We start from the raw sequence: 22,053 nt of genomic DNA on the forward strand, positions 1-22,053 counted from the left end.
TCTAGAACTTTGAGTAAATGCAGCAGACGTACCCTTGTTTCTGTGAGCACTTTGGACATTGTGGATGAGTCTTTGTTCTTCAGGAGGGCATGGGAAATTTGAGAAATATTCTTTTTACAAATTAAATACAGCACACGATTTAATCCCTACAAAATACTAGAAGCAGAAGGAAAACGTGGGAACAAAACTACTACATGTGGGGCAGAACCTCTGAACTATGGAACACAAATTTACACCACTGGCTGCAGAGATTACAGTGGTGAAAAATGATTAATAAATCAATTGCAGAGCCGCATGATCTGAATAAACAGCATCAAATAACAGGTGAAATCAGAGATTATGGCTGACAGGTACACAGCTAGTTACTTAGCAACTGAACTCATTCTGCTAATCTAAGCTCCATAATACAGCACATTGAAAAACATAAAGGGGAGAGGAAAGGAGACTGTCTGAAGGACGGAAAACACGTGCCTTGTGTTGCAGATGGGAACGCACAACAGCAAACTGCAGACAGAGTGACAACTGCATTAATTACACACATTCATTTCACAAAACCTGTGACACAGTTCATCGCTCCAGCAAGAACACAGAATGTACATACACCTAAAGAAATTAACAGCACGTACTGTTTGAACAGAACGTTTAAGTAAGGGATAATGTATAGCGAGGCAGTTGTTATAGACACCGACAACCCCGACAGGCTGATCGGGAGCCCGACGCGAAGCGGAGCTTGAATCAGCCTGAAGGGGTTGTATTCGCTATAACAACCGCCATCGCTATACATTACCCCGCTTATTACATGGCTACCTAACAAATAAATCAATAATTTGACACAAAATATTGATTTAAAAAGGAGTTTATTGATTTAAAAACGATTGTATTGCTTCCGCTAAATCCTGCGTCCATAGCAACGCAATGTTTTTCATGGCAACGGTGTGTTATACTTCACAGCGGTCTGTTATCAAGAAATAACAGACCGCATTCTACATTGGAATTCAACCAAGCCATGTAATAATTCTTAATAATGGCCCGTTCACACCAAAAAGATAACTATAACAATAAGGGCGATAATGTTCTGTATATTATAAACTATATACAGCTATAACGTCTGCCGCTCTTTAAAGTGTGGTGGATTCTGATTGGCTTTCTATGATTTTATCGTTCATCAGCTGGGGAAAAAATCAATCTAAATGACTATTATTATTGTTGTTAAGTTATTATAGTTAGAAGGGGTCAACTGCATTTTTTTTTATAGTTTTATAAAGTTTTTTGAGGTCCACTTACACTCACCTAAAGGATTATTAGGAACACCTGTTCAATTTCTCATTAATGCAATTATCTAATCAACCAATCACATGGCAGTTGCTTCAATGCATTTAGGGGTGTGGTCCTGGTCAAGACAATCTCCTGAACTCCAAACTGAATGTCAGAATGGGAAAGAAAGGTGATTTAAGCAATTTTGAGCGTGGCATGGTTGTTGGTGCCAGACGGGCCGGTCTGAGTATTTCACAATCTGCTCAGTTACTGGGATTTTCACGCACAACCATTTCTAGGGTTTACAAAGAATGGTGTGAAAAGGGAAAAACATCCAGTATGCGGCAGTCCTGTGGGCGAAAATGCCTTGTTGATGCTAGAGGTCAGAGGAGAATGGGCCGACTGATTCAAGCTGATAGAAGAGCAACTTTGACTGAAATAACCACTCGTTACAACCGAGGTATGCAGCAAAGCATTTGTGAAGCCACAACACGCACAACCTTGAGGTGGATGGGCTACAACAGCAGAAGACCCCACCGGGTACCACTCATCTCCACTACAAATAGGAAAAAGAGGCTACAATTTGCACGAGCTCACCAAAATTGGACAGTTGAAGACTGGAAAAATGTTGCCTGGTCTGATGAGTCTCGATTTCTGTTGAGACATTCAGATGGTAGAGTCAGAATTTGGCGTAAACAGAATGAGAACATGGATCCATCATGCCTTGTTACCACTGTGCAGGCTGGTGGTGGTGGTGTAATGGTGTGGGGGATGTTTTCTTGGTACACTTTAGGCCCCTTAGTGCCAATTGGGCATCGTTTAAATGCCACGGCCTACCTGAGCATTGTTTCTGACCATGTCCATCCCTTTATGACCACCATGTACCCATCCTCTGATGGCTACTTCCAGCAGGATAATGCACCATGTCACAAAGCTCGAATCATTTCAAATTGGTTTCTTGAACATGACAATGAGTTCACTGTAATAAAATGACCCCCACAGTCACCAGATCTCAACCCAATCTTTGGGATGTGGTGGAACGGGAGCTTCGTGCCCTGGATGTGCATCCCACAAATCTCCATCAACTGCGAGATGCTATCCTATCAATATGGGCCAACATTTCTAAAGAATGCTTTCAGCACCTTGTTGAACCAATGCCACGTAGAATTAAGGCAGTTCTGAAAGCGAAAGGGGGTCAAACACAGTATTAGTATGGTGTTCCTAATAATCCTTTAGGTGAGTGTATAATGTTAGCAAGATTTTTACATGAAAATATCTAAATTTAGATATTTGCTATCTATCCTGTTTTTGATCCTCTCTTTGAAATATTTTTGAATATTAAAATACATTTCAACATCTCTGCCAATACATCTGTGGAATAGTTTTTTTGTGTTTCTGTGTTTTGAAAACTAGTGAAATTTAGCCATCAGGATTGAGCTTGATCCCGAATCAGAAGACATCGAACCTATACCTCAAATACCAAGGATACTCCAGTCTGTGACAGAGTGGTAATTAGTCATCTTTATTTATATGTATTCCTTATGTTTTTGTGACGTAGTATTGTATTGTACTTATGGTGGCCGAGAGAGCTCAACGCGCTGCAAATGAAGAAAACACATGCAAACAGAAAAAAACGCATGCAAACAGAAAAAAACGTATGCAAACAGAAAAAAACACATGCAAATAGAAAAAAACACATGCAAATAGAAAAAAACACCAGCGAATAAGAAAACATCTTCATCAGTTTTACAACTCACGTGCGTCCCAATACTCACAACACAACCAAATACGGAAACGCGCTGCAATTACAGAAACGCGCTGCAAAAGTTCACAACACAACCAAACAGAAACGCGCTGCAAATAGAACAGAACACAACGGAAATGTTTCCGGGGAACCCAATAAGTGACGGACGGACGGCTCGCGAGCTTTACCAGAGAGACGCGGGCTCTGGCTTTACCTATGCCCTACTCTCTTAAAAGGGCAGACGGCAGAGCCCTTGAATTGGGCACTTTGGAGGGAGCGGGGCACTTGTGTGCCATTATGTTGATGAAGGGAGCAACGAAAGACAACGTAATTTCCTCATTATTTTCACCTGGGATGTTCCCATGACAACGCAGCGCGTGTCCATCAGCTGAATAGCTGTTCTTACCAGAAATATAGTATTAATGCTGTTAACATAACGGTTGCAAATAAATATACATTTTATACAACAAAGTTTTTAAAATATGTGTTATATCTTTGTGTGAGTGTCTCAACTTTAAAACTTGCCGTCTCATATTTGGACCTATAGCTACATTCTAACATTTCTTACGAAACTTATTTTAACATAACATGACAAAATGTGTTCAATGTAACTGATGTATAGATTAATGTCTTTTCCTCGTTCTTTTTCTCTATCTTTTTTATTTATTTATTTATTTTAGTCTTCAGCTCATTGTTCTTTTTAGTATTCTTATGACATTGAACATATCGCAAATACATTTTGTATATTGTATACAAAGTTGTATGTCATAAACGTGTCATCTTTGTATGTTTTGCAAAAAAATATAAAATAAATGATAATAATAAAAGTAGACAGCTGTAAGCACGTCCTAGCCGTCCGTCCGTCACTTATTGGGTTCCCCGGAAACATTTCCGTTGTGTTCTGTTCTATTTGCAGCGCGTTTCTGTTTGATTGTGTTGTGAACTTTTGCAGCGCGTTTCTGTAATTGCAGCGCGTTTCCGTATTTGGTTGTGTTGTGAGTATTGGGACGCACGTGAGTTGTAAAACTGATGAAGATGTTTTCTTATTCGCTGGTGTTTTTTTTTCTATTTGCATGTGTTTTTTTCTATTTGCATGTGTTTTTTTCTGTTTGCATGCGTTTTTTTCTGTTTGCATGTGTTTTCTTCATTTGCAGCGCGTTGAGCTCTCTCGGCCACCGTATGTACTACATTATATTACTGTTGAAATGAAGACGCTACAAAAAGGTATTTATCTCGTTACATAGTTGAAACATTTGCCAAGTGTGAAACATTTATGCATATTTGATATGCTTGCTAGCCTTGGTTGTGGGGAATAAAGTTTAAGTACTTGGAGTTACCGCAGTTATAGTTGACAAGATAACTTATGGTGTTTTGTGTAAACAAATTATGAATAAATAAAATTACCATTGTTTGTCGCACTATCGTTCTTATATTCATCGTTCATCATTCATAACAGAGATCATAACAGACAAAGCAATAAGAACACAAACCGAATCTGCAGTAAAATGAAGTGAAAACGAATCGTGTATTACTAACGCAATCTGACTGAATCTGTGTTAAAAATAAAGTTCATTCACGCTTTCTTGATGTAAGGATTATAAGGAAGGCAATTCTGGACTGTTTTTCCACAACTTAGCGTCTCAAAACCTATTGTAATCCTCAGAGGCGTCTCTATCGGTTTGTTGTTGTAGTAATCCTGTGTTTGCATCTGTCTCGTGTTTACTACTACATGACATGCGCGAATCGGTGGGCGGGGCTAAAGAGGCAATTATGTAGAAGTAGGTGTTGATCTTCTTCTGCAGAGATGGTCTTTTACAGAGCCATGCACGGAAAAAAACAAGTAAATCATCTGCACGATTTACTATTCCGTTCCCTCAATTTGGTAAATCGTGCAGGCGATTTACTAATTTGTTCCCTCGATTTATAAATCATGCACACAATTTAGTAAATCGAGGGAACGAATTAATAAATCGTGCTCACAATTTAGCCAACTATTTTGTTCCTGCATGTCATATGCGGGGCTCCGTAGTCTATCGTCGCACTATGACATAATAATGTGAGAAAATCCGAAATGAGTCATTTTGGCAGCTTGGTTTCAATAAAATTGCTTTTGGACTAATGAGGAAGTTTTGAGTTCTGAAACATACAGGATATAATATCTCAATTCATGACCGCTTCAAAACTAAAACTGAAACCGTTAAAAACACAATTTTTGCTACTTAGAATAATATTAATAATAATTAGGGCTGTCAAAAGATTAATCGCATCCAAAATAAAAGTTTGTGTTTACATAATATATGTGTGTGTACTGTGTATAATTATTTTGTATATATCAATACACACACATGCTTGTATATATTTAAGAAATATTTGCATACATATACTGTATATATTTATATATAATTTATATTATATATAAATATATATTTTTTATATATAAATGACACATTTTTCTTAAATATATACAAGCATGTGTGTGTATTGATGTATACAAAATAATTATACACAGTACACACACATATATTATGTAAACACAAACTCTTATTTTGGATGCGATTAACCGCGATTAATCTTTTGACCGCCCTAATAATAATAATAATAATAATAATAATATATATTATTATAAAAAAAAAATATATAAGAAAGTATAAGAAAGACTATAAGAAAGAAAAAAATTCAACAAAAATGAAAACTGAATAAAACTATAATCCCATAGTTTTATAGTTGGTGTGGACTTCCCTATTTTCAAACAATTAGAAAGATAATTAAAACTTTAGTTATAGTTATCATCCTTGTGAATGGGCCTACCAAAGGCGCAACCCAAAATGTAGCATGGGTGACCTACACTATGAATAGTATTTCTAGTGTTCATAATGACATTAGAAACCGGTAATGCTGAATCCAAGCCACTGCAGTGTCAGTATTAAATACAAGACCATTGTCAAATTCGGCCAGTAAAATGTAAACAAAAAAAGGATGTACCCTTATTTCTTTCTAAAACGTGCTCATCCTGGTTAAGACTTTGGTGTCAGGGTCAGGCTTTGCTTTGTCTTATTCATTGTTGAAGATATTCATATGTTAGCAGAAACTCCACTGAAAAGTTGCAAGCTTTTGACATGTGACCCAGAGAAACTAAAAAACAACTGAGCAGAATTCCAGAATTAGAATCGGGAATTCTCTAGCTACTGCATAAGAGTTAGACCTTAATCCAATTCAAATGACAGGGAGCTTAGCATATTGAACACATTCAAACAGATCTCCTCAGGCTCAGTGTAAATACTTCGGTCCCGTCATCAGGCTGGTAAATCACAGACAGGGAAGTTCCTGTATTAATTCTCATATGATGTGGTGATGTGTCAGTTATCCCATTCCTCATCAGAATAAAAATATCTAAACCAGTGCTGTGAGTCAGCGGCCAGACAGACAGACACATATCAATTGTGTTCTACTCTTGGTTCTGTCGTGGTGCACAGTTTCCTAAGCCATTTAAAGTCTTACAGTCCTCATGACTATACAAAAGAGCCTTTCAGAAATCACATGAAGTCCGTACACACCATAACACAGTTGGACACACCATATCAGTTTAGAAATATAAGATAATATCATGGTCTTGTATGATTTGTTTGCTGTACCAACAACAGACGATGTTTGTGTTGATGCATGTTCACACCTTAACGTTGAATGTCTGCTGGATCTGGAGATGCTGTTGCCTGTGACAGCTGATGAGAGGCTGTTTCCTCCATGGAGATCTTCAATCGATCGACTCCAGGGTTTAGATTTATCCACCGAGTTATCTGTGCTGTTCTCAGAACTGTCCCCATCATACCTGTAAAATATAGAACAACGGATCCTCAGAATAAGAGTAATCCAAAAAGAGAATATCATAGAGTCACCATATATCCTATATTTATATACTCTATTTAACTGTGGCCATGGGACTTCTGCTCATATGCGCACTGCAAAAATGTTAATCCTATTTAATTTTTTTTAAATAACAAAATAAATGTAGTTAAAGGAGTAGTTCACTTTAAAATGAAAATTACCCCCTGATTTACTCACCCTCAAGCCATCCTAGGTGTATATGACTATATTCTTTCAGACTAATACAATCAGAGTTATATTAATAAACACCCTGACGTTTCCAAGTTTTTTTTCCAAGTGTGGAGCACTTTTATGATGGATAGATGCACTTTTATGATGGATAGATGCACTTTTATGATGGATAGATGCACTTTTATGAGCTTCAAACTGATGGTTCCACCTAGGATGGCTTAAGGGGTAAATCATGGGGTAAGTTTCATTTTAAAGTGAACTACTCCTTTAAGAAATAGTATGTGCTGCATTAATACTTAGTTTCAGAAAATATACTAAGATAAACAAAATGAAATTTATATAATAAAAATACTTACGTTAATAGATGTTAATGGCACATTTTTTAACGTGAGAAAAAAATCTAATTTAACATCAGTGAACACTATGTTGCGTGTACATGTGCATACATTTTAGCATGAAAACATTTAGAAAATCGATGTATTTTATAAAATGCTAATAAAATATTAAATAATAAAAAACATCATTTATTATAAAATATATATATTTTTTTTAATTCTGATTAATTCAAATGAAGGAAATGAGACCATTGATCATGTCTACTGAATTGGCCATTTACACTACCATTCAAAAGTTTATGGTCAGTAATTATTATTATTATTATTATTATTATTTGAAAGAAATTAATACCGTAATTCATTAAGGATGCATTAAATTGATCAAAATTATTATTTTGTTACAATGTTACAAAAAAATCGATAAATGTTCTAAATATCATGGTTTCAACAAAAAATATAAAGCAGCTCAACTGTTTTCAACATTGATAATAATAGCAATTTCTTTAGCAGCAAATCAGCATAGAATGATTTCTGAATGATCATGTGACACTGAAGAGTAATAATGCTGAAAATTCTGCTTTGTCATAACAGGAATATGTTGCATTTTAAAATATATTAAATTAGAAACAGTTATTTTAAATGGTAAAAAATATTGCAATATTACTGTTTTTACTGTATTTTTTTATCATATTAATATTAATATAATCATATTAAGACAATTCTTTCAAAAACATAAAACATTCTTAACAAACTTTTGAACGCTAGTGTTTCTAGTGGCTTCTAGTTTTTTTTTTTTCTTCCCCAAAACACTAAAACAAAATTTCTGTAAAGAGCTATTTGTTGTAAATGGGATCTTGTGACTTGATCTGATCTTAGTGAACAGGCTGCACACACTCTCTAACAAACACACACACCGGTCCGCTCAGAGCAGCAGTAAGGCATGCAGTCAGACACAGCAGCGGACTGAGTGAAAAGAGCCATTGTGCTCATTGTGTTCATGTTCGGTACAATCACGGGTGACTTACGTGACAGCATACTGTGCAAACGAAAGATACTCCACCAACACATCCAAACCCTTATTCTCCTCATTCAGAAACTCCCGCACCCACCTAAACAGAGAAAGAGAGAGAGACCATTATAAAAAATACTGTTGTAGTACTACAATAATGTGACGATATCTTTGATTTCCAAAAGTTGGGACAGTTACTCATTCTTTATTAATAATATTATAATACTGTTCTTCATCATACAGTACTATTATATCACTAATCATGCAGTAATTAAACTAGACAATCCAAAAGACTCTTTAGAGGAGTGTTCTGGTATTCAAAAACTACACTTACATACAGAGACGGACGTCATGAAATATGTATCATGGAACGGCGTCTCAGTAGCTTAAAAAAAACAGCGTCAACTCAGTTCAGAGACTGAGAGCAAAGGTTTCATGTAGCTGGATTTCTCCCTCAGAGCAACAGCTATGAGAGATACTTCAAAGACATTGCAGAGACATCCCAGAATACCGCACGCATACACATCGACAAAGACCACAAGGATCCCAGAAATGATCAAAAGCTGGTTTTCACTTTTTTGGGGTTTTTTTGGCAGTAAAAAGTAGGCCAGAACCTGAAAACCTTTCAGTTGTGATAACAGAATTCTGAATGAAAAATTAAGTTTCTTTTCATTTTCTAACAGTTTGATCCACACCGTTAAGAGTTAATGTAGTTATCTGAAAGTTGTAGGAGCAGTATGATGGAATTTGAAACTAGCTCACATGATCATATTGTTAAAGTGCCCCTATTATGCTTTTTATTTTTTTTATTACCTTTAATGTAGTGTGTTATATAGCTGTTTGTGAATGTAAAACGTCTGCAAAGTTTCAAAGATCAAAGTCCACAATAAATGGAGTTATTGCTAATCGGTTGTTATTTTCCCAAAATAAAGAACCAAATCTGAACTGCCTGAAATGAGTTGTCACTCGTCAGTAATTACAGTCTTACTTGCTGGACAAACATGTAACAAATTTCCATAATTCCAACCTATCTTCCAGATATGCAGTCTTCATTGGCTGCCCACAAATAAAGTCGGCATGTCGAGAAGACGCTGTTTTATGCACTGCGAGGGCCAATCCAGTTTGCATGCACTTCAAAAAGATGAAGACGCGCTGGAATTGATACGGTAAAACCGACGACATTGTTACTGTTCATATCACAAGTGCTGAGGAACACTCTGAAGCTGAAATGCAGATATGTTAATAAGGGCACTTTAGATTTTTATGTTAAAATACATCTCTCAGTTTATTGTTCATTGACCGCAGTTAGTGTGCCATTCACAGGTTTATCTCCCCAAAAGGGTAAACACTGACCCCCCCAGGCACCAACCAAACATTGAGAGCGATCCATCAATCTCTTTCCAGCTCATCCTATAGTGTGAGTTTGGGGTCGTGGCTAATGTAGCAGGCGGAGCCAGAGGGTGTTTAGCTAGTTTGGGACCATGGCTGACGCGTAACATGGAAAAAGACATTCAGCTTCGGCTACACAAGTGCAAGCCAAAATCTGCTGCATTTAGACCTTCAAAGATTAAACAGGTCATGAACACGGGCCATTGTGATGCAACGCTCTACAATGGAGGCTTCAATACCATACAGCAGCAGTTTTCAACTCTGCCCTGCTGAAAAATCCAGCATAAACCAGCATGAATTCAATGCTGGTCCAGGCTGGTTTATGCTGGAGAGTGCTGGTCTAGCTCGTGGACAAACACATCCACGCTGTTCTCAAGGGAAATGGAGTTGGTGAAGCTGGTTCACCAGCATGGTTTTGCGGGGTTGAGTGAGTTTGCACGCAATATTTTGGATTTTTTTTTTTTTTTTGCATTTAACTTTTAAATGCATCATTATGCATTAATATGAGGATCCCAAAGCTTGTCTACTCATCTGCTACACACTCAAAAGTATGTACTTTTTCTTCACAAAAAGAGTATATACTTTTAGGGCGTAGTATAAGTAGGCGAATTGAGACGCAGGCATGAGAGTACATGAAAGTGAAACTAAAGATGAATGAGTCCAGATAACTGTGACAGAAAGCTTTCAAACAATGTCAAGGACCAAGTGCTTTCAAACAGACTTCAAGCACTTTTGTACATGTACCATATAAAAGAAATTAAGCCAAACTGGTTTGTAATAAGTAAACATGGCAATGCTCTTTGTAGAGTTGTTTAAGCATCCTCTGGTGAGATATTATTGATTTTATCTGAGGCTGTGTGGCTGTGAGTCGTGGTGCTTCTGCTTGTCTCTTATCTTTTTCAGTTCCTGTTATTCCTCTTATCTTCAGTGATTCTGCTTGTTAAAGGGATACTCCACTTTTTTTTGGAAATAGGCTCATTTTACAACTCCCCCAGAGTTAAACAGTTGAGTTTTACCGTTTTCGAATCCATTCAGCCGATCTCCGGGTCTGGCGGTACCACTTTTAGCATAGCTTAGCATAGATCATTGAATCGGACAAGACCATTAGCATCTCTCTCAAAAAAATGACCAAAGAGTTTCGATATTTTTCCAGCAGGCGTAATGATATGACGCAGCGCCTAAAAATAGGTCTAATAGGTTAGACAAACTTAGTCCCGGTCACGTTGGAAGTTACCGAGCTGGGGACTATTTTCAGGCGCTGCGTCATATCATTACACCTACTGGACTCATGGTATGGCAGCAAAGTTTCTTGATTATTACGCAGGAATGAGAGTATAGTTCCTAGCCATATCAGCCTAGAAAATCGCAACTTTTCATTTTCCGTCGGTCTTAGTACACGATGTAACTACAGAAGAGTCAAGTTTTAAATAGGAAAAATATCGAAACTCTTTGGTCATTTTTTTGAGAGAGATGCTAATGGTCTTGTCCGATTCAATGATCTATGCTAAGCTATGCTAAAAGTGGTACCGCCAGACCCTTCGTTTTTGTACTTCCAATAAGTGCCATTAGTGTCGCAAAAATGACATCCTTCACATTTAAGGTCTGTTCACCTATTTATTACATAATTCTGGGAATGCTTCATTCAATGCCATGACAAGGCAAATATTGCACACTGTTCTTTTTTGTTAATTGACCCGACTGTACATTATCCCTTAAAATATATCGTTAACAAATGCACAGTACAAATGGTGGAAACATTGTTTGTAAAATGAGGAACAGATCTGAATCTCTTCTGTTGTTTTGTGCTTGCCGAACCCTCTGTGAGCAGATAATACTGCCTTATCTCATCTAGATTAGCTAGATCATTTATGTAATCTAGTTTAGTAGCATATGGTAGCTAAATCTCTGTACCGTATGTCTATCTGCTCTGGGAGCATGTTTGTCTGGTCTGGACTGCCCTTGAAATAATGAAACCTCAATAACAGTCATTTAGGGGATGACAAGGAAAGAGTGTGTGTTGTTTGCTACTGGAATATCACATCTTCCCATTTTCCTGTTGTGACATTTTCCTGACCTCGCTGACTTCCGTCAGCCTTTCCACTTCCTGTAAATCCTAGTTCCCAGCATGCAACTGTGTGTGTGATTTTCAGCACTCACAAAATCTCAGAAGCCCCCAGCATGTCTCTGTCTGCCATTGTGTTTCTCACCGCTGCACAATTTTGGGGAACATTTTTTTTATTGCACGTTTCTGATAAAAAATTAAATGACGATTTGTCAGTGCAAAGTGTTTTGCTTTGTTTGTAGGACTGCAACATTTGGTTGTCATTTATCAATATGGCAACAAAATACTTCACTTTACATTACAACTGTAAAATTACAATACTAATATGCATTTCAAAACACGCAATGTGCACCACAAGATACACACTCTTTAGTCACGTGTAGGGGATTGGTGTGGCATTACCACCTTATGTTTGGGGGGTTAGGGAATGAGGTTAGAAATCACATTCCTTTGGTAGAAATCACTCAAGGGGGAAAGGGTCCCCCTCGGTAGAATTTGCGTTTCAGGGTGGGGGCCTTAGGGGAGATCCTTATGGGCCCCCTGTTCACAGTCCCCTTTTTATGTATTTTGAGTTTAATTTTTTTTTGCAAATGTTAATATTTACATGTAAAACTGATATTATTATACAGTATTTAGTTGAATACATCTTTGCATTTTTAACTAGATATTTTTTTCACACAGCTCATTGTATGGTAGAACAGGTGTGTTCAACCCTGCTCCTGGAAGGCTATCATTCTGCAGAGTTTAGCTCCAACCCTGATCAAATCTAACCTAAGTCTTCAGGATTACTTAAAAATGATATGTTGTGTCATAGGTTACTGTTGTGTCATAAATTATATCTTAAATATATGCTGGATTAGGAATGGAGCTAAAACTCAGCAGGACAGTGGAGCTCAAGGGTTAGAGTTGCTCAACCCTGAGGTTGAAGATGAAAATTACAAGACGTTTAGATGCACTGCTTAAAGTCGAACACACCTCATGACTAAATACATTGAGTTGCTGCCTTGTGATTGGCTGATTGGATATTTATGTTAACAAGCAGTTTGACAAGTGTACTTTATAAAGTGGCCAGTGAGTGTATATGCAGTGTAGTATTCAGTACGCATTACACTAGTATTACATTCTGGACATTTTCAGAGTACTTGTAAGAATTACCGGCTCGGCCGGTTACTTCCTTTGAACCGGGTTCAACCGGCTCAAAAGAACGATTCGTTCAAGAACCGAACATCACTAGTAAGAACAGTCCTGATTAGGTTGTGTAGAGATTCTCACAAAACCTATCGGTTGGCATTCTTGCAAAACTCACTGGGCAGAAATATGACAAGTCCAGTCAGGAATATTTGGCTGGTGCATGTACTGCGTCAGACAAAAGACCATTATTTCAGCTTCATTTCATGTTACATGAGGGCTTTTGTGGTGCTACAGTTTCCCTTCAGGACTCAGGAGAATGTCTGTGTAACTCAGAACAGTGATCACAGCTCGAGTGTGAGCAGTATTTAATGAACACACATGCACACTGATGAACTCACCCGATGTGATTGGTTCGTAATGAGATTTCCAGCTCCCGCAGGACCTGCGTCGACTCCTGCACTCTTCTCCTGAACTTCTGCAGAAGACAGAACAAAAAAGTCTTTATTGCAGCCTTCATCTATTATGCCCGCTGTGATTTCAGCAATCCCATAAGATCATTACAAATCACACTGTATGACACGGATCTAATAAACTGGGGTACGACATGTATATATGTCGTAGGCTATGGCGCACGTCAGTATAGAAGAATAAAACGTCATCAGCATGTGCTATTGGTAAACAAATAGAGCAAGATGAATCACACTTTGGCAATTGTGGTTTTTATGTGTGCTGAAAAAAAGGAGGAGAATATGGATGTGGTCATGGCTTGGGAAAAGACAGCAACTTGGCATGCCAATTTTGCAAATGGATCTCGAGGTAAGACGTTTTAGCACCATGTTGCGGTTATTAATACACCATTTCATGTTGTATTTTTATTGGCTAGTCAGTAGATGAAGGTCGTAGCTGCAAAACACACTGCGAGATGATCATGCTTAATTTATGACACTTTCAGAAAATTATCACAGGCTATTTTAGTCACATAGACAATGGCCGTCTTTGAACCTCTCTCACTGTAAGACATAAGACCACCGTTTACGAGCCATGACCACATAAATCACCACAATTGGTCATCTTTCATCTGGGACAGCCCAAAATCGTACAGTGTGTACTGGGCATTAGGCACTTGATTCTCCTAGACAACAATGGGATTAAATAAATAGCAAAAGAAGAAAAAGTCGCTCAGGTCTCCTCTACACTAAAAAAAATAAAAAAAATAAAAAATAAAATTATATATATATATATTTATTGTTTATTGTTAAATCCCTGTTTACATGGTAGTTTCCTAATCAGAGTATTGTCTTAATCGGCTTAATATCGGAATATTATTGTCTATTTAAACGTACTGAATGTCTCAAACTGTGCTCAGATTTGCCAAGATGATTGGATGGTGAAAATGTGTCTCTATGACATTTTTTTTTTGGAAAGGAGAGGTTAAAAGAAATAAGAGATATTGGAGATTGGTGACAACATTTCATTTCAGAGGTGACTCAAGTTATAACATTTTCATTTAAGATTACAAAAACAAACTTTAAACGTATTAAAAAGTGAATTTAAGTTAATGGATTTAGCTTGCTATGCTAAATTTAGCTATGCTAATTTGTAAACAGTGCTATGCAACTACTTGGTATCAAGACAAAATGTTATGGCAACGTAACAGGTCCAAGTATTGGAATATTATTTTGCTTAATCAAAACAACATTTGTTTCTATCACCTGCTAAATACATACTTGCAATACATAATATACGAATTAGATGTCTTAATAGCCTACATGTCTCTCTCCTTTTATCTGTTGCTGTCTCAATCCCCTCCTCTTTTTCACTATCATTCCCTCTCTAACTCCCTTTATTTGATGCAATCATTTCAGTGTCTGACATCAGTGAGTCGGATTGATTATTAATGCCTGGCCTGCCACTCATCATCATGGCTGCCGTCTAATTAGTGTTGCAGAACTGCAGCATCAGTTTTGAGTTAAGATTTGGCAGCATATCCCGTTCAGCTGGTAAAAGCAGCGTGTCCCTCTCATTGGATGACATTTTCACATGCATTTCACCTGACACGTGATTGGGTTGGCCACAAAGCCACTGTAACCATGGCTACAGAGAACAAAAGTGGGCCCACAGTTTGGACTCAACCCTATTATGAGACTAAGTGGAGAAAACAACCAAATAAACCCATTACCTTAAACTAATTTGTGATTTACTGTGCTTTCAATCTTTTCATTTTTTATGATGCAAAGTTTTGAGTTGGGTGAATCTCTGGTACATTTACCCAGTTATATTTTTCTTTAAGAATCAATTTTATCTCAGATTTTTAAATAAGTAGATTTTAAAATAAATAAAGAAATAAAGCATTAATGCATTAAAGCAATAAAAATAAATGCTAATAAAGCAATTGCTGAAAATCAGTAAGAGTGTAGAGCTATGAAATGAATGAGGTCATAGCAAAAATTGATTTTGGGTGTATTTGATGAAATTATTGAGTTCATATTATTTACATATTTGAAGTGACGCAAGACTAACTTGCATTGCCTCTGAAATGACATGTTGTCAGTGATATTCTCTCTTTTTTTAGCCTGTCCTCTCCAACAAACGTTTGTCACTTCAAAATTCCACTTTTTTTGGATTTTTTTTTTAAGGCACTTCTGGCTTACTATTTTGCTATAGGCCTACTATGATTTGGTACACATTAATTCTAATCTTACATAAATAATATTAAGGATGGATCCTATGCAAATTGAGAGTGACAAAGAGAAAGAGACAGACACAGACACATAAAAACAACAGATATAGTGAGTACAGAGAAAAAGAGGGGAGTGTGTGCTCTGTTGTTCCCAGCGTGGGTGTGTTTGGCACATGTGGAGTGCAGTGTGTTTTCAGTGTGTGTGCAGAGCTCACGCTCCCACCTCGACTTTAAGCATTCCCAGCTGTGGCGAGAGAGAGAGAGAGAGAGAGAGAGAGAGAGAGAGAGAGAGAGAGAGAGAGAGAGAAGGGGAAAAAGAACGCAGTTCTCCAGAGAGGTCATCCTGGATTGGAATCAATGGCAAAGACATTCTTCAGGACCCTCTGGAATGACCCTCTTCCTGCTGCAATCCGATTGGCTGAGAGCCGCGTGTGGAATGCACCGTATGTAAAGCTCTCGGCGCACACAAAGTAACAATTGTTCAAGTCTGCAGAAAAGAGCCATGGCCAGAACGTACAGCCATAACTCTCTCTGTCTCTTTCTCTTTTTCGCTTTCATTGTATTCATCATCTACCTTCACTGGGACTTTCTATTTCCCACTGTCTATTTCTTTGTATGTGTGTCTCAAGTCTTTCGTCCTCTTTCACCACATCTTTAAATGATCCCCCATCCCATTTTTTTTTTTTCTTGTTCTGTACTTTCTCTGAGCTCAGGGACATGATGTCAGCTGCCGGCGTGCAACACCCATGAGATCAGCTTAAGAACACCTTCAGAGTCCAAACCACATAGAAGACATAAACAATAATATCTGACCTTTAATATTTAATCTAGGGCTGTCCATCCGTTAACACATGCGATTAATGCAAAATCCTTAATGTGTTAAAATAATCGAAAGCAAATAAATTACTGAAGCACATGAAATTATGTTATTAACGTAATTTACGTCACGCAGCTACATGATCATAGAAGTTGGGCGTTTATCACATTGAGCATATCTATAATGGCACAAGCACCTGTGACCCGGTAGGCGGAAATTTCTATTCTAACCTATTAACCCGATTCCGCTTCTATGTTTGCGATCAGATCATTTTAACCCGCTAAATTTTCCATCTAATAAAGAGTAAGCAAATTCATTCAAAAAATCAGTCCAAAACAGTGCTAATATAAAGAAAACCAGGCTTATTACATCAGAGATGGCAGAGAAAATAGTGACTCACGGCCAGTTTTCAGTTAATTATTCATTCCAGTGTCTGTTTAGCTTTAAAACACGAGCTCTGTCATATTCTGTGATTGTTTCTGAAGAGCACTGTGTGAAATACAGACTCAAAATATCAAACATCAAAACATCTCACCGCTGGCCAGATGCTACGCTAACTACATTTCTCGGTTGGATAAAGTAAATCTCGCTAGTAAAGTTTAGATGGATGCGGATTGTAATCAAGGTAAAGATGATTGCAGTGACGTACAGGAGTCTGCGTCATGTTCATGTATGCGTCAGTCCGTTATTTGTTTGGCTTCTCCATATGGCTCTGCTCAGTAACTTGACTAAAATTTGTCTAAAATTTAAACAAGCTCTAAAAAGTTCTAAACAAGCTCTTTGTTGTTGCACTGTACACATACTGTACACTGAAAACTTTTGTTCTGTAATGGTTTTTTTTGTGTGTGTGTGTGCATAAATTTATGAATTATATAGACTTTTATCATTTAGTTATTTGGTGTCCTTTTGGAGTCTCCAAGTGTCCTTTTTTGGAAAGACACCTGAATTTACCTTGAAAAAAGCTTGCAGAAAATACAGTTTTGCATCACATTGCATCAAAAGCGAATAGAACCGATTATAATTACTGACGCTGTTTAAACTGGATACAGTATACAGACGCCGTTCAATTTCTGACATACTCCACATGCTTGAGCTACTCCTGACAACGGGACAAATGGAAGAGTAAATAAACATTCACTTTGACAGTAGGACCCCAGCATCAGGAACAAGTTGACGTTTAATTTTAAATGGCGTCCCGGATCGTGACAGAGAATTATGTGTGTGTTCTGAGCATTTGGCTGCAGACTGTTTTGTAAACGAGTGTAATGGAGAGTTCGCAAATAAACTTTTTTTGAAAGATGAAGCAGCCAACTGTTAGGATCATCATTGCAACCAAGCCCCTAAGTTAAGAAAACCCTAAAACCCTAAAAAGTGATGAGATACTTTGTAGACTGTACTCACTCAATGGCTGGCTGTCTAAGTGGTGTCCGCAAAATAATATAGAATTCAGACCTGACCAGTTGAAAAGAGATGGTATTCATCCCTCCTGGGATGGTGCTGCTCTTCTCTCTAGTAATATGGCACATAGGGCCCTATCTTGCACCCAGCGCAATTGACTTTGTACACCGACGCATGTTTCATTCCTATTTTGCACCCGCGCAAAGCGCGCTTTTCCCTCCACAGAAGCACGTCGCTAAACTAGGGAATGAACTTGCGCTCTCTGGGCGGTTCAGCGCAAAAAAGGAGGCGTGTTTTGGCGCAAACGTTCCCTGGTGCTATTTTACTGTTCCATAAAACAATTGCGCCACTGGCCAGAAAAAACCTAGTCTAAAGTCAGTGGCGCGTTGCGCGTTGTTCATTATGCTATTTTAAGGGCGCATGCTTGACCATAATGTATAGAGTGCACAAACGCTCATACACTGTGATTCTCTAATCTACACAGAAGCAGCAGTTTTCATTTTTGCAAATCATATTATTACAAACGATAGATAGATAGATAGATAGATAGATAGATAGATAGATAGATAGATAGATAGATAGATAGATAGATAGATAGATAGATAGATAGATAGATAGATAGATAGATAGATAATTTATTATAAATATAATAATTTATTATAAAAGCATACATCTAGCTTACACATTTACCCACATTATTATATGCCTGTTTAGCCGAAGCTAATTTGGGTGTGTTTCTCCCATCCCCAATGTCACTTCTCTCTCTTTTACGGCCGTGACGAGAGCGTTGCTCTCCTCGGCTGTGAACCGCTCTTGGCGCGCCCCTGGCAAATCCGCCGTTATAATAGCAATACGCCAAGGAAAAAGTGCGTCTGCTCTTAAAGGGAATGTGAGATGATGCTCTGATTGGTTTATTTCACGTTACGCCCAAACCACACCTATGAATAATGAAGCTACTTCAGACCAACCCCTTTTAGATTTGCGCAGAGCAGAAGGTGCCACACACAGCCGAGCGATGCACAATATACGGCTGGTCTCAGATTCTGATGGCAAGGCCACAGACCGCCCACTGTCCATTTACTGACCTCCTGATGTATATTTTATTCAACACTGGAAAGTCGAAAGTTGTGCTTAAAAAGAACCAGGTTTATATTTTAAACATTTTTGATGAAGAACTAATCACTGGATTTACCAAAATATGAGATTCAAGTTCAAATCTTTATTTGAAGTAACCATTATTTGAATAAATTAAAAAGTTCTATTTGGTCTACAAATAAACAAACAAAGTGTGGTTGGTCACTTTACAGTACATGTTGCTGAGACAGACTTCTTGACTAAGTGGGCAGTTCTTGGCCAGAATAAACTGCAATCTTGACCAGTCTTTAAGGCGCAAGTCAGATGTGAGTCTATGATGATGATGTTTAGGCGTATCCTCTTTGCTCCTTATTACTTTACTGTCATTGGGCCAAGTGCTTGACATGCAATTTGGGCCATCATGCGTTCATACATCTGTCTGACATCAGAAAGTTGTAGCTCGCTTTCAATAAACACTTGTTTTGGAGGAAGTTTTAAGTTTTGAGTTCTGATTCCTCATGATGTGACCCCTTGACACTTTCCCTGCACCAGAAATCAGCTGTAAAGCAAGGTGTATCATTTGATTCCTATCACAGGAATCAAGTTTGCCAAAGCAAGAAGTAACTTTTACCCCAGCAGGAAGTAGAATGCCTCCTGTTCCTCTCCATACTATTGTATAGTAGCAATAAGGGCAGCACTGTAGCCAAGATAACAGAGTTATCAGGAGCTATTTTGTGTCTGAGGTCACCCATCCCAGCCTTAACACACACACACACACACACACAGGCCAGTCCGCACTGAGGGAATAAGACCAGAACTCACCTTTCTGGTCACGGCCGGGTCAAGATAACTCTGTAACTTGTGGATGTATGTGTGAGGAGGATTCTTCACCTGGAATCGTTCCTGGAAAAGAGAGATAAAAAGATGTGTTCATGGTTTTACTGATTTTCATGTAAAAGTGTTAGCAATTTCTAAGTTAGTTTTGTGCTAGTATTATAGTTGTATGAGGAATATGGAGTGGGTTTATCCAATTTGTGGGACTTTTTAATTCACAGAGTGTGAATTACTTTCAGTCTTCACATCACCGAAATGTTGTCCCAACTAGCTTAACAAAGTAGTCTGAACAATTTTATGTTGATAACATTGATAATTTGTTAAAGGGATAGTTTTCCCAAAAATTCTGTCATCATTTAATCACCCTTGTGTTTTTTTCAAAATCACAAGCCTTTTGTAAAGATGTTTTAATGAAGCCTGAGAGATTTCAGTCCCTCCCTTGGAAGTCAATTTCATCAAAACTTTCAAGCTTCAAAAAGTTCATAAAGACATCATAAAAGTATCCATCTGACTTGGTTTAATCTAACTGCTAATTTTGCAATTAACAAACTGGCTAGTGGCTAAACAAAGTATTCAATTTGTGGGAGATATTTTCCATTGACTATGGGTTGACAGATTACATACTGTTTTTACACAAACACAAGCACACTACTGTAAATTCTCATAAGAGAGATTAATCATCTTTCGGAACTAAACTACTTTCAACTGGCCAATAGTGTGATATTAACATGTCCACATGTCTGGCCGTGTCCATAATCTTTGTCAGATGTGTTAACCTCATTAAACATAAGTTTAATGAAAGTTCAAAATGTTAAAGATAGATCCAACAATGAAATAATCTGATGCATGTTCTCTCCACAGGTCATTACAAATATCACATTTTAAATATCTGCAAGTATGAATATGAATTTCATCGATTTGATTTATAAATATCTTTACAAAAGAAAGTGCTAAAGAATGGAAGTAATAACAAAGTGATTATTATTAATCATGGTAACACTTCATATCGGTAGTCCACTTAAAGGGATGGTTTGGAGTAAAATCAACCTAGGGTCCTTTGTACCATGCCAAAGTTGCAAAGTTACTAATAGTTAGTAGAATGTTCAAAAGTGGACTATCGAAATAAAGCGTAACCGGTAACACTTCAGTTCAGTAAAATACGGTTCATCAGTTAACATTTGTTAATGTATTACTAACCACAAGCAATACATTTGTTAACGTTAGTTAATACAAATACAGCTGTTCATTGTTTGTTCATGTTACTTCACAGTGCATTAACTAATGTTAACAAAAACAATTTTTGATTTTAATAATGTATTAGTAAATGTTGAAATTAGCATTAACAAAGATGAATAACTGCTGTAGAAGTGCAGTTAATTATTAGTTCATGTTAACTAATGTAGTTAATGTTAACTACTGAAACCTTATAGTAAAGTGTTACTGCGTAACCTTAAATGGATGGTTGATTATGATTTCACTTAATGTTAATGTAATGTTGCTGTTTGAGCATAAACAACATCTACAAAGTTACAACGCTCAAAGTTCAAAGCAAAGGGAGATATTTGCTTTTAAAGAAATCGCTTTTTAAGGACTAGAACAAACGGCTGGTAGGGACTACACAACATTCCTCCCGGGTTAGTGACATCACTAACCCTAGAATTTACATAAACCCCGCCCCCGGAACACGATTTATAGATTATCAAGACAGAATATGCTAATCAATGACTAGAAGATAACTACACATAAGCTACATAAATTCATCAACTAACCATTCAGAAACGTCCTGTTGCATTCTACATGTTGTCACCTCTTCTTGAGTCTCGTCTCCATCATTGTCTGACTCCGGTTTGAACATAAAAGGCTAAACGTTTTTGAAATTTTCAGTGCATGTCTGTGTGAGTGCAAGCTGTTGAAGCTCCGCCCTCTGTGCCAGGAGCAGCAGCTCATTTGCATTTAAAGGAACAGACACAAAACGGTGTGTTTTGCTCACCCTCACAATTTTAACATGCTATATAAAAATATCTGTGGGATATTTTGAGCTAAAACTTCACATACACACTCTGGAGACATCAAATACTTATTTTACATCTTGTGAAAAGGGCATTATACCACCCCTTTAATCATTTATGTATAATATTTACTCATACTAATAATTTTGTTATATTCTAAATCAAATGTGTATATAATTCTCTCACTCATTTGGATGTTGACCTTGGCAACAGCCAATCAACAGCAGTGCATAACAGGAAAGAGGAAGAGACCTAGTTCTGCTC

At 37.4% G+C, this 22,053-nt stretch overlaps 1 protein-coding gene across 6 annotated transcripts in view; it reads right to left on the reverse strand.

Moving 5' to 3' along the window:
- The window catches only part of fmnl2a (formin-like 2a), an 88,155-nt gene that overhangs the window by 32,941 nt on the left and 33,161 nt on the right, over positions 1 to 22,053 (reverse strand). For all 6 annotated transcript variants that reach the window (XM_084422358.1, XM_084422360.1, XM_084422361.1 and 3 more), the window contains exons 3-6: positions 19,769 to 19,849; positions 13,376 to 13,452; positions 8,412 to 8,495; positions 6,669 to 6,824 (exon numbers count right to left, since the gene is read on the reverse strand). In XM_084422358.1, the coding sequence (XP_084278484.1) occupies positions 6,669 to 6,824; positions 8,412 to 8,495; positions 13,376 to 13,452; positions 19,769 to 19,849 (398 nt within the window). The remainder of the gene's footprint in view (positions 1 to 6,668; positions 6,825 to 8,411; positions 8,496 to 13,375; positions 13,453 to 19,768; positions 19,850 to 22,053) is intronic.

The sequence above is a fragment of the Rutilus rutilus genome, assembly GCF_951802725.1.
Source record: "Rutilus rutilus genome assembly, chromosome: 10".
NCBI lineage: Eukaryota > Metazoa > Chordata > Actinopteri > Cypriniformes > Leuciscidae > Rutilus > Rutilus rutilus.